We start from the raw sequence: 14,670 nt of genomic DNA, 5'->3' as shown, positions 1-14,670 counted from the left end.
GAGAGAAAAGAATAAGCATAATGTCAATTGTGTCAAACAGTGAAGGGGTCATAATGATGAAGAATGAGAAAAAAATATTGGATTGAGCAGTAAAAGATCACTGATAATCTTATAGAGAGCAGATTCCATTGAGTAGAGGAGAGGAAAGCCAAATTATAAGGGACGGAGAGGTGAATTTGAGAGATGACAAAGTAAAGGAAATAGTTAATATCCCCTCCCTGGGAGTCTGATTGTTTAAGGGAAAAGAAATACGAGATAAAAATTTAAGGGGATGATAGATAAAGTGAGACTTTTTTCAAGGTGGAGACCTGAGCAAGTTTGTAGGTAACAGGGTAAGGACAAGTAGATAAGGAAAATTAGGACCAAAAATGGTAGGATCAAAATGGACAAGTTCCTGAATGAGACAGGACAAGATGAGTTTGAGGTCACAGATAAAGGGGTTGCATTTGCAAGAACAACCTCCATATAAGGTTAGTTTGGTATGACCTGCTCTTCAAACCTTTACTGTCTTGGATTCAAAGACAGAGGAACAGTAAAGGCTAGGCATTGGGTATTAAGAGACTTATCCAAAATCACACAGCTAGGAAGTGTCTGAGGCCAGATTTGAACGCAGGTGCTCTCAAATCCCAGCTTGGCACTCTATCTGCTGTGCTACCTAACTGTTCCTCATATTGGCTTTTTGTAATCACTGCTTCTAGGACTTCCTGCTATGATGCTAGCTTTCTGTCCATTATACCTCTCATAGACATATATAAAAGCCAAAAAAAAACCCACTATAAATTATATTTAATGGTCCTAAGTATCTTTTTTGGTCTATGTACAGTTCCTATTAAAATCAGTAAGATACAATTTAATAATAATAGCATGCAATCAGGCAAAAGGGAATAGGATAACTACTTATAGTTTATAAGAATTATATTTCTCAAAAATGTTTTGAATAATTCACCTTTTTTGCTTCACTGTTTTGAATTTCTAACAATTGTTAAATATTTAAATATATCTTATTAATACCTTGAGTTGCTAATATAGTATATAGTTTGTTAGATAGAATTGAATCTAGTATGTTCCCCAAAATGAAATGGTCCTACAATTGAATGCAAATAGAAAATTGGCCTGGTCTCATTTGGGAAACTGAACCATGCTTTTAATGATTCTGTTGCACACTGCTATAAAATATATATTTATGTATATATGTTCATATATTATATGTAATATTTTTAAAACAACAGTATCCTTCTCTTTAATGACTATAAATCATGAGGAACCCCAAATTTAGAAAAATAATAATTGTGGGGACTTGGTGCAGGGTATTATTGAGAATGAGTCAACCTCCAAAAGTGACCTAAAATACATCTTCAAAGGCATGCATGACAGACAAAGCATTGAGCCAATGCTTTGAAAATGGGTGAAAACAGAAGAAAGAAAGAAAGAAAGAAAGAAAGAAAGAAAGAAAGAAAGAAAGAAAGAAAGAAAGAAAGAAAGAAAGAAAGAAAGAAAGAAAGAAAGAAAGAAAGAAAGAAAGAAAGAAAGAAAGAAAGAAAGAAAGAAAGAAAGAAAGAAAGAAAGAAAGAAAGAAAGAAAGAAAGAAAGAAAGAAAGAAAGAAAGAAAGAAAGAAAGAAAGAAAGAAAGAAAGAAAGAAAGAAAGAAAGAAAGAAAGAAAGAAGAAAGAACCAGAGAGGCCTTTTAGAGTCTTAAGTGCAAACTCTGTGGAGTAGGAAGAATCACATAAACTGAGAAGAAAGCATGGATGAGTCGTTCCCATTTGCACTGAGGAAGCAGTGGAGGCCATGAGGGCAGCTCAGTCAGGAGGACGTGGGTTCAGATCTGTCCTCAGACATCTCCTCTCTGGGTGACCCCGGGAAAATTACTTAACCTTGATTGCCTAAGCCTTGCCACTAGTCTGTCTTGGAATTGATATTAAAAAAAAAAAAGTACAGATCACAGACCCACTAAAGCAGGTGTCCCTGCCAAAAGGCTACAGGTGAATATTTTTATATAGAATAAACTAATAGAAGGAGAATTGTGGGCTTAGGGGATCCCTTTGAGTTAGTAATGTAGCCTGATTCAATTGTACTATAAGGATCTGGTCTTCAGCCTTAGAAGTCCAGGGAGGATGGTTCTCAGCAATCTGTGGCACACCAGCCAAACCAACAGAAGACCAGAACCTTAATTTATTTATTTAAAATGGAAGTCATCACTCTAAAAAAATATAACTGAAACTACTTCTCTGTCTGGATGTTAAATGAATTAAAGTAGCCTGAAGCCTAAAAGTGATGAGTCTGAAGAATGCTGGTCATGAAATCTTATAAACCAAGTCCCCTCAAGAGCATTTGTAGATGAAACTGGAAGGAGAGAAATAGATACTGATTGGAATGGATCAGACAGCAATTTAATAGTGATTTCTTTTCATCAGTAATGAGAGCTGAACCCTCACACACACACACACACACACACACACACACACACACACACACATACATATATATCCTTAATATCCATTGAGGGAAGAAGTGGGAACAACGGTTAGATAAGAAGCCCAAGGCAAGAATTATGATTTCATTGGTCCAGTAAACTCCTGAAGAGGAAATGCTCTCTTGTCAGTGCAACTAATGGAGCTCTGAGAATTTAAAACCCTTGCCCAGCATCACAAATCTAGTGTGTGCTAGAGACATGACTTAGAGTCAGGAAGAACTGACTCCTAGCTCTGTCACACACCACCCTACCTTTCAGATATAGCATACCCATCTACAAGCTTCATGCCAATAACTACAAACAATTGTGCTATCTCTCATTTATGCCTTAAGCACACTTCCTACACCTGAACTCCATTCTATAGCATAAACTGAGCCAATGCCTAATACCAATATCACATCTATTCTATTTACATGAATATAGCAAACTAAAATTGGGAAGAACACTTTGAGCTAGGGAAATTTTACCAAAAGAAAGAATTTATTGTTTCTGTGAACCTATTCACTATCTAAATTCCTCTGAAAATTTCTTCTGAATATCATTTTATTCTTCTCTTGGTTCTTAATGTCTTTCCCTGTTTTGCTTTGAGGCCATTGTATTATATATGTATGTATATATTATCTACTATGATTTCATTTACAAGTATAAAGAGAAGTCTAAAAATTTTCCAGTTAATCAAGTGGATTTTTCAGCACAGGTTTCCTACAAACCACATAGCCTATATTCATTAATTCAACTAGCATTTATTAAGCACTATTGTGACCCAGAGATTGTGCTAGGGAGCAGAGGATATAAAGATTACACTAAATCAACCTCTACCTTCACCAAATTTACATGGAACAATGTGCACAAATAAGTAAACATTGCATATGTGTGAATATGCACCCACACACACACACACAAAGCTTAATACAAGATCATTGAGGGGGACAATAACAATAAGTGGAAACATTTACATTGTAAAGGAGGAAACAATATACAAAAGGTGGCAAGAAAACAGAGGAGTAGAGGAACAGAACAGGACCCCAAGAGACAACTTTTTCTATAGAGTTTAAACCAGGCAGGGATGCAAATGCAAAGTGATGTGAGCTTGGACCTTAATTTAAGTGATCTATATTTGTGATCTCATGGCTATTGTCACACCCTATAGCAGTGCACATTGCAACCCATCCTTAACTTTTATCTATGTCTCCTCTTAAATTCCCCAGAAGGGATTTACTCAACACATGGTGGGTTTTCTATATCTTATGATATTTGCATGGATCTCAATGGAACACATAGATTATCCACTAGTTATCATCATTCTCACCACATAACAAACTCAGCTCATTTTCAAGTCTTAAATTTTTTGGGTAATGGCAATATCTTTTATGATATTCTCATATACAGTTCTTTCTAGAGGATAGTTATAAATTAACATAATATTTGTTATTGGTCCAACAGAAATTATTACTGTCCCCATACAGATCTATGATTATCTTCACTACTGTTTTAGGCATAAGACAAAAGATTTGGTTTTTATTACTAGCACTGATAATCAGTTTACTTCTCTTTGTCTTGCTTTTTCCATCTCTAAATTGAGACTAACACTACCTGCAGCTATCTGCAAAAGGATTAAGAAGTAAAATCAGCAGAAGCATTTAAACATATTTAGAAAAATGCAGTCTACTCATATTTTCCACATAAATAGGACCTTAAACATACCATTAGTGAATTGTCTTAGCACTTTACTAGTTTAAATGAATTTCTTATATAAATATATCTGAAAGTTCTTCATTGCATTTTTACAGGAAATGTCATCACTTGGTTCTAAATACTTTGAGCTGTTTATATATCCGCTTAGTAAAGCCCCAAGTTTTCAATAAGCAAAGGCAAGGAAATAAGAAAAATTTGACACAGCCACTGGATTTTCCCTTCCTACATGTTATGGGTTCTTAATGTTATACATGTTATGGACCCCTTTGGCAGATTGGTCAAGTCAATAATATTTTGATATGCATAAAATAGAATACATAGGAATACAGTGGAAATCAAAAGTTAGTGAAAATAAAGATTCATTTTTCCCCCCATCTAAATTCACAGACTTCCTGAGATTTATCCACAGAGTCTTTGGACCCCAGGTTAAGAATCTCTGATCTAACTTAATTCATTTTTTATCAAAGCTCTAACACAGTGAATTAATGTAACCACTTTGTCCTATTTAACTGAATCTAACATCTGGAAACATGAAAAAGCTAATTAAATTAATTTTGGCATATATCTAGGATTATCAATATAGCAACTTTAAATGTTTTATTTTTCCCCCAAACAGATTTTTGATATTTCCTGGGATCCATATCAGCCAAACAGAGTGGTTAGTTGTGGAGTGAAACATATCAAGGTAAAATTGGTTTTATTGCTTTCATATTTTATTTTATTTTGAACAGATTTCAGATCAAGTAATTTTATATAAGTATTTGGAAATTTGAAGAAACTGATAGGAATTCATCTTTAGAGGGAAAATGAAACCCACTTTTCTTAATGCTATGGTCCTTTTATCTATCTTTCCACTAACTATACCTAATTCTAGCTGCTAAAGCAGACTTTCAGAAATAAAATAATGTACTCAGCAGGCCCTGGAAAGGGCACTCTACCTAATTAAATATTAAAAGGTAAAGCTCAGAATATTTTCAGCATTACATCTTTTGAAGCAGTTATATTCCAAATTCTCTGAAATAATAATTTTTTAAATTGGGGGGCATATGTATGTACATTTCAAGCCAGGAGATTTTTTTAATCTTCTAAAATATTTTCTTAGCACACAGGAGCCATATTGCAGTCAGCATGGAATTATAAGGACATTTTTAAAAAATCTGTCTGTACCAAGAAAACAGGAAGGCAGGAAGTCAGACAGAAAGGAAGGGGAAAAAAAACACCATTCTGTTCGCTATTACCCAGCCTATAATACAAAGATAATAAAATTAACACAAGCAACATTCATTACTTTTGATTTTATCCAGATCACCCTAGACACACAGATACATATCTTCTGCCTGTAAGATTGGTAGATAACTATGTAAAAGTTTTAAGAAAGAAATTAATTATTTTATTTTGTGACTTTGGGCAGATTACTTTACTTCTTTGGATATCATCTTTATTTAAATAAAAAGGATGAGGGCAATATAAATTCTCTGAGTTGCAAGGTATCTATAATACCTCAGAAGAAACCTAGTACAACCTAGAGCTGGAAAAAAAAAATCCCCTCTATTACAAGCCCATAAAGTAGCTACAATGGATAGAAACATAGATAGGAAGAAAGAAAGGAAGAAAAGAAGAAAGAAAGAAAGAAAGAAAGAAAGAAAGAAAGAAAGAAAGAAAGAAAGAAAGAAAGAAAGAAAGAAAGAAAGAAAGAAAGAAAGAAAGAAAGAAAGAAAGAAAGAAAGAAAGAAAGAAAGAAAGAAAGAAAGAAAGAAAGAAAGAAAGAAAGAAAGAAAGAAAGAAAGAAAGAAAGAAAGAAAGAAAGAAAGAAAGAAAGAAAGAAAGACAGACAGGAAAGATATAAAGATGGATACGTAGATAGGTGGGTGGATGGATAGTTAGAAAGAAAAAAAGACAGAAAGATGGATGGGTGGATGAGTTGGGTGGGTGGATAGATAGGCAGATAATAGAAAGAAAGGAAAAAGAAAAAAGAAAGAAAAAAGATAGAAAGATTGATGGATGGGTGGATGTGTGGATGGATGAATAGATGGATAGATAGATAGATAGATAGATTGATTAAGTCAGCATCTCTTAATTGTTTAGTATGCACTAGATACTGTGCTAGGCACTAGGAATACAAATACAAGCAAAAATAAAGGTAGTCCTTAGGCAAGAATCTTACATTGTAATGGGGAAAGACAATATATAAAAGGAAGCTAAAAAGTGTGGTACTGGGGGAGGAATTTTTCTGTTGAAAAGTTTGCTGGGTTGGAAATGGAAGTCCAGAGTCAGTAGCAGCTCTGGGAGATGTGAACATGGCTGACCTGAGTTTTGTTCTAAAATGGAGGGTTTTGTCAGCAATGAACTACCCAGAGGAACGAGCTTCAGGACTGAAGGACGTTTTAAAGTGAGACAAGATTGCTGAAGAAGAGATGGAAAAGTCCTAGGATTTTCTTGAAGATTTGTAGTGAGAGGAAACCCACCACTTCTTGGAGCAGCCCACTTTTAGCTAATTCTATTTGTTAGGAAATTTTTTCCTTACATCAAACCCAAGCTTGCTTACTTGCAACTTCTAGCCATTGCTCCTAATTCTGACCTTCTGAGATCAAATAGAACAAATGTGATATTTCTTCAACAAGCCTGTCCTTCAAATATGGTTATGGTGCTTCCTGCCTAAGTCTTCTCTTCTCCAAATTAACCATTCCCAGTTTCCCAGATTGCTCCCTTCTATAAAATTTGTGATTTTATAGTTCTTTGTACCAACATGAAAAGGGGCTATATACTATTTTCTTGCTACAGGAATATCCTCCCCTTCACTGTGATTAAAAAACTTCTCTGAGGCTATGCAGACATCAGTATAAGATTGTATTTGAAGAATTCATTTCACCAAATCTTTGTCTCCAGAGTGAAATCATTTTTGACAATCTCTGCAGCAGAAGGGTGGCATTATTATATGAGATGCTGCAGGCATCTGGTGAGGGTGCAAGCATTTACCAACCAGTTTTTTACAGGAACAATTCTTATACTCTTTCTTCAGTCTGTTTTACTGCTCAGGCTTGTACTTCCTGCTTTGGTGGCAAGAGAATGAGGGAAGGAATGGGTCTTAATATGTACCATACATGGCTGACAGGCACAAGATGCTCTACCAGCCCCTAATAACTGAATACATTTCATAATCTTTGTACCAAGGTCCCAATTTAACATTAAGAAATAATTCCCAAATCATATTTATGATCTTACATGCATGACAAATCAAGGGAAGCTATTTCATACTTCACATATCAAACCTGGAAAAAAATATATATAGAGAGAGAGAACAATTATTTAGGTATACTCTGCTAAACTACAAGCTTTATGGAGCGAGGGACTTACTAAATAATAATGTCCCTTGCATTTAGCCTCTGCACACCCATCAGATCTTAACAGATGTTTGTTGAGTTGTCCTTGAACTGAACTGTAATTCATCTCAGAGAACTCCAGGAAACTAAATAATTTAGAAACTACCCTTTTGATTATTTAGTTCATCTTAGTTTATGCAGAACAAAACATCTCCAAACCATACTTATTGGATACCAACTAGGTAAACTGCTTTTTTGGGACAATGTTTCCTTTTTCTTTCATCACTTATTTCCTTCTTGGCTAACTCAGATTTTTTAATCCACTTTATCTAAAAATATCCTCCTGAAATTTCATTTGTAAAATCTCAAGGACCCTTTTTTGTCAGCTTCATTAATTACACTTTAACAGAGATCCATTAGTGAGAACAAAAACAAGCACTCATTTGTAAAACAAATTGAGAGCATCTGCCAGAGAGCTAGGTCCAGTTAAGGAAGCCCCCTGATAGCTAAGCCTTTGCTATCTGCCTACAATTTAAAGATTTTGTTCTAAGGAAGAAATTAGTGGGGGTAAAAATTTTGCAGATTCTACCACAAACCCATGATCATCACAGTTCATATTTTATGTATTCAACTGGCAGATGCACCTTTTAAAATTACCTCCTTTATGAAATCATTGTAGCTAGACTCAAATTGGTACCAAAAAAAAAAAATCTGACAGACCTTGGGTGAAAGCCTTGAGTAAAATTCCTGCATATTTTGTCTAATTAACAGCATTTTGAGACAGACTGTCAAACTATAATTATCTGAAATGAGGGCTTGAAAAACAATAACAACTTGAGGTGATATGCGTCATTGAATCTGAAGCAAATAAACCTAAAAGATTAGTTAACATTGTCTAGCCTTCTTCAACCTTTACATGTAAATTTTGGATTTTAATGTAGGAGAAGACCTTTGGGAATTGGAATAGATGATCAATGCTTCCAGGATGAACATTGGCAATAAGAGTATTCATCTCATTTGCTTTGGAACAAATGAATATTGCTCTAAAACATTATGGTTTTCCCAACATGAAATGATCACAACGGAGAAGATTCCATTTGACTGTTCTACATTTTGCAGATCAGTCTGTAAACCATCTTGACTTGTCACCAATATATTAGGTGTATCATTTGAATCTTCTTATTTATGTAATCTGACATGGCAGTCCTCCAAACTCTTGGAAATAATCATCATTTCCCTTTTAATTTTTTTCTATAGACTAAGCACCCCTAATTCCTAAAATGGGCACTAATTATGGCATTGATCTGAGGCCCTTGATTTTCCTGGTTGCTCTCCAACTTGTCAGTGTTCTTTAAAAAATAGCACTCAGAACTGAAAACAATTCTATTTATGTGTCTAATAAAGGCAGAGTATATGGAACTTTGTTTTCAAGACTAGACCTATGATTTCATATATAAAGAACTATCAGTGTTATCTATGTGAATTTTAATTTTACTCCACCCTGCTTAGTCTCTAGAATTCTAGCAACCAGGAATGTATACACCCCCACTTAAGGATTAACTGTGAGGAGGATGGCCTATGACCAACATGAGCTAGCAAGTGGCAAATCAGAAACAACTGACAGACCCTCTGGGCTGTCCTAAGTCAACCTTAAGCTACCATTGGTACAGGTGAGATGCAGGAAGTGGTGTAAAGAACAGCCTATTTATTTCACGTCGCTTCCTCTCTCTTGGGCTCCCTCAGCAACATCGGGCTCTTGTGGTTCAGCATTGGGAGCTCATGGAGGTTTGGCGTTTGTGGCTTTGCAGTGAGGTTACTGGGAGAAGCTTTGTAGTGTGGTTTAGGTGAGGCATCTTTCCTTGGCAACCTTGGTGAGCAGTTAGGCTGATTCCTCCTTTCCTTTAACTCCTAAAGCACTATTCTTCTAGAAGACCCCTCATCTTGGAGGCTCATGGCTAGAAGCCAAGCTAGATTTAATCTTGGAGGAGGCCTCATGTCTGAGGCCTCTAAATTTCCCTTAGCTTAGGCTAGGCCAAAGAAATCTTATACCCTTTCCTCTCTCTCTTCTTCTTAATTTCTTCCCACTATTATAATTAAAACCACCATAAAAATCCCAAACTGACTTGAGTATTTTATTGGGATTTAAATCCCTGGCAACTACTAAAATAATATATTCAGTTAACAACCCTAATTTTACCCTTAACGTCTAACTACCATTCCTAGAGTTGCCTGAGGCAATGAGAGGGTAAGTAACTTGTGTAGGATCACCCACTTACCCAATATTTGGAAAAGTAGTTAATATTTTAAGTTCTCATCCAAATGCTTAGCATCATGTAACTAGTATTAGATCTGTTATCTCATCCATGTGGACACGCTCTCTACCATGTACCCCATCCATGCCTTCTCCCCTTGTATGATTCTTGACTATGTGCTTCCACAGAGACCCCCGCTAGGTCTTTGAATAGTTAACATATTACACATGAAATAATATGATATTTAATTTTGCAAATGTGTGTCAGCTTGCTCTATTTCTCCTGTACCACGCTGGCCCCATTGTCAGTGCCTAATGTAGAATTCTTATAAAGAATAAAGAATTGTAGGCGCGTAAAGAAAGGCACGTAAACTAGAAATTTCCAAAGTTTTCTCAGTTTCTTTGTTTTTGTAATAACACTATTTGCAGCCATTTTCATTCTTTTGGAAGTTTCTCCTTTTAAAAATTCCATGAAGTGTGTCATACAAGCATAGTTTTCTTTTGTGCCTAGTTGGCCAGAGCCAACAGCTCTTTATCTTCTTAAGGGTCAGTTTTTACTGGGACGCAAGCCAGAATCTTTCTACCTCTCCCCTTCTCAAACCAGGTGGAAAACAGAGACTAGAATTTTGTATGGACTTTAGGGATTGAGGTGTTGCTGGCCGAACTCATTGCTTCCACTGTCTTTGGTGCTGAGAATGGCTATGTATAGGAATATTAGCATATATGTTGCATTTCTTGTCCTTTTCTGGTTTTAGTTACAAATGCTCTTGGTATGGGTTTCGTTGATTCTCAAGTCAAAGTTTTCTAAAGACTCATTTCCTCTCCCACAACTTTTCATTATTCTGTGAGCTGATGTGGGTTTTAGTTTTCCACCATCCCTCCAGAATGTTTCAAACACCAGTTTGTATTCTAAGTCAATATTTTTCTTTACTGCCCTGCCTTGACAAAGAGATAAGTGTTTGCAGCACCTACCTTCCTAATGGTCTTTTTGTTTACACCCAGTGTAAACACTACAGTGGGAGTGAGTAAATATTTCATGAAATAATGTTGCTTGTTGCCTTCAGGTATATGATGAAACCAAATCCTCCATCACCTATATTTGCCTTTTTGGTGGAGGTAATAATCACTATAAGACAGAGTCCATACATATGTCAGCACCTTTAGTAGATAGGAAGAAGGTAGAGGTAAAGGTAGAGAGAAGTTCTTCCAAGAAATTAAGAAAATTTGGCAAACCAAGGCAAATAGACCTTGATATTTGGGAAATAATAATAATTATGATAATAATAATTCCTTTGATGTTCAACCTGCTTGAGATGAACTTTTGAATATTTAATTAGGCTGGTCCTTGAACAGTAGACATATTTTGTTGTTGGAACATGCCAGAAAGTGGTTGCATTCTGGTGATGTTGTCCTTGAGAACCAGAATCATTCGTCTGTAGTGATGGAGTCAGTTTTGGTCAAGGTTTATGATATAGACCTCAGTCAAAGAATATCAGCAACAGCTCCTCAACTTAAAGTTTTTGGAAACTGCCCACATTATTAAGAGGTAAAATAGTTTGCCTAAGGCCATATAGACTCTCTATATCAAAGGTGACGCTTTGACTCAGAAACTTAAGGGTCTCTACCGTGACATCCTACCTCTCAAAATAAAATTGTCATTTATACTACATAAGAGAGAAAGGAAAAATTAGTATATAGAATAATAATGAACTAGCAGCTTTTCCCATTTCAGCATACTGAAGTACAATGCTATTTACTGACAATTGATAGTATAAGATACTATCAATAATCATTATTGATTATATCAATAATTAATATTTATTGATAATATAAATAATCAAAGAGAAATGAGACATCAAAGCATAAATATTTACTTAAAAGAAACCTTCAGAACTCAGAAAGTTGAAGGGGTTCCCAAAAGCCATCTAGTAGCACCCCCTCATTTTACAGATGAAGAAACTAATGCTTAGCAAGGGTTAGCAAATTGCCCAAGTTCACCAAGGTAGTAAATAGTGGAGCTGGGATTCAAGTCCAGGTATTCAAAGTCCAAATCCAATGTTTTTCCCATCCTACCTCACCACATTTTACAACTCTCAGTCTGCTTCTAATTAACCAGTAAATCGTTTTGTTTAAATATATGAGCATATTTGGAATATTACAAGCATGTTTTGCTTTTTAAAATTCTTGTGTTCCATCTCCCACTTTCAATGTACTCTAATTGACTAGCAAATTACTCAAATTCCTTGAGGTTATTAACTTTCTTAGTACATAAAATTGAAATAATTGGACAAGTATTAGTAACTCATTGCCAATATTCAAATAGAGCTAGTTCCTTAATTACCAAACCATTGAAAACATATAATTGTATTTTTTACACAGGACTATAAGGAACAAATGAGAAATGTTCCTTATTAAATTTAAATCAACATATGAAAACTAACTATTATAAGAATTTTTTGCCACAGAAGCTTTTTTAAAGATGCTTTAGATTTTTTAGGATCATGATAGTATTAGTATCTGGTTAAAATATTTCAGGTTTTTCTGGATTCACCCATAATAAGCTCACTAGCTCAGGTACAGAGTTCTCTATAAGCTCCTTAGGTTGTGCAACGCTAGCAAACAGATATCAGTGATGAGAGATTCTGGAATAATCTGTTTTTGAAGATGGTTTTTAATCTATAGTTTCTTTTCTATAGTTTTGGACACTATGTGGAAATGCCTTGACTGCAAAAAGAGGAATATTTGGCAAAACAGGGGATCTACAGACGATCCTTTGCCTTGCATGTGCCAAAGAAGACGTGACCTATTCTGGTGCTTTAAATGGAGATATCTATGTCTGGAAAGGGCTAAATTTAGTCCGCACGATTCAAGGCGCTCATAGTGTAAGTATGGTGATGAGGGGTTTGGGGGATAGCTCGGGAAATCATTGAAGACACAACCTTCATATTTTTTGATCCACTCCTTCAGACCAAACTGGCCTCAATGAGCACTCAGCATGAGTTAAAGGAGCATTAAAAATGAAGGATGAGGTTTCAAGTTGAACACCTGTTATATCTCTTGACTATTTCCTAAGATAACTGAGGAGAAAATGCATTTCAAGGTCACAACACTTAAATGACATTCTCTGGAGCAGTGACACTAATTAGTAATATGGTTTGTAAAATGCTAGGCTTCTGATATTGATAATTATCATTTATCATTAATTATATCATTTTCAGAAATTTAGACAGTTATGTGGTAAAGTGGATAGAGCACTGGAGCTGGAGTCAGGAAGATATGAGTTTAAGCCAGCTTCAGACACCCACCAACTTTGTGGCTGTGGTTAAGTTACTTCACTTTTGTCTGCCTCAACTTCCTCACCTGTAAAATGGAGATAATAGTAGCACCTATCTCCCAGGTTTGTAGTGAGGATAAAAATTAGATAATATTTGCAAAGCATTTTGTAAACCATAAGATGATCTCTAAATACTATCTCTAATTATTTCACTTTGACCTTAGTAATGTTCATTTTGATTACTCCAAACGTCTAGATGAATAGCTTTCCCACCACATCATGCGTCATATAAATTCTTAATGCTTATGCAGACAACAAATACAGCCCTTTCTTTTGGCAGAGAGAAAGTAGAACAGGAGGATAATGCCATCCTTCCCATTCTGATCTCTTTTGTCAGATAGGAAAACTGTTAACCTCCAAAACATAAATACAAGATTATTTCATTTACTATAGTCACAAAGTGGCTCAGTGAATTAAAAGTCAGGACTAGAGACAGGAGGTCCTGGGTTCAAATGTGACACTACCTAGCTGTGTGACCCTGGGCAAATCACTTACCCCCACCCCCCATTGCCTACCCCTTACTGCTCTTCTGCTTTGGAACAAATATTCAGTATTGATTCTGACAAGTGCCAGGGAAAGAAGAATAAAGAAAAATATGGAAGAGAAAACCCTTTGAAAAAGTCTGTAGTGTACAGAAGTTTGCTTAAAGGTTTAGACCAAACATCAGATTTTATTGTCCCCCAGAAGCTTTCATATTGCCCATCACTTACACATGGCCTTAAAAACAAATAGAATATTACACATAACCTTTGAAGAGCCCCATTCTTGGTAACACAAAAAAAAATGGGTCTATGTTAAACATTAAGTTTTTATTTTCGAGATCATTAACCAATCTCCTCATTTCTTAAGTCCTCCACATTGCATGACCTTCTATGACAAAATACTATTGGAGATGGTGCTTTAATTTGGTTAAGAAGCCAATCATTTTCTTTTCAAATTCACAAAAAGTCAGTGAGTAAAGAGAACCAATCTTTTTCCATGTAGCATCAAATGATGCCACCTTACTATAATGAAACTCAAACATGTTGAAGAGAACTTAACGGGAAAAACATGGTAATCTTTAAGTGGTGAAGCTGCTTCAAAGGTGAAAAAAACTCCGCACAAGCTGTTACAGATGTATTTTTTGGTTGGGCCCAAGAAAATGCAATTCTTACTTTCAGTTCCAATTAGATTCCAGTAGATATCTAACTGAACTTTTAAAATCCTATCTCAGAATTACTGTATCCATAAAAAAAATCTGTATTGTTTACTTATTGTCTTTGCTAAATTATTATAGGCAACAATTTATTTGTGTTTCACGGTTGATTTAATGCTCTTTATAAAAGCCATTTATACATAACCTTTGAATATCTACTATTTCCCCATTTGCTTTAGTTGTGATAGTACTATAGAATGTTGGTCACAATGCATATTCGAAAATTACAGATGGAAAGGATTGCTTCAAATAAATAGATTCTCAACTTTGTTTTCTGATATCATTTTTTAGTTGGAGGGCATTTCCTTCCTAAGCAAAATCATCTAAGGATTCGTAATAATTAGATCCACTAACAGTTTACAAGAATGAATATTTCCTTTGTCTAATGATAAAAAAGAAATG

The 14,670-nt window shown here is 35.2% G+C and overlaps 1 protein-coding gene across 1 annotated transcript in view; it reads left to right on the top strand.

Moving 5' to 3' along the window:
- The window catches only part of EML6 (EMAP like 6), a 336,902-nt gene that overhangs the window by 174,787 nt on the left and 147,445 nt on the right, over window positions 1–14,670 (top strand). The window contains exons 5-6 of the mRNA XM_001375291.5: window positions 4,785–4,853; window positions 12,436–12,621. Of these exons, the coding sequence (XP_001375328.2) occupies window positions 4,785–4,853; window positions 12,436–12,621 (255 nt within the window). The remainder of the gene's footprint in view (window positions 1–4,784; window positions 4,854–12,435; window positions 12,622–14,670) is intronic.

Source organism: Monodelphis domestica, chromosome 1, assembly GCF_027887165.1.
Source record: "Monodelphis domestica isolate mMonDom1 chromosome 1, mMonDom1.pri, whole genome shotgun sequence".
NCBI lineage: Eukaryota > Metazoa > Chordata > Mammalia > Didelphimorphia > Didelphidae > Monodelphis > Monodelphis domestica.
This window is presented reverse-complemented; position numbering and strand designations above follow the sequence as displayed.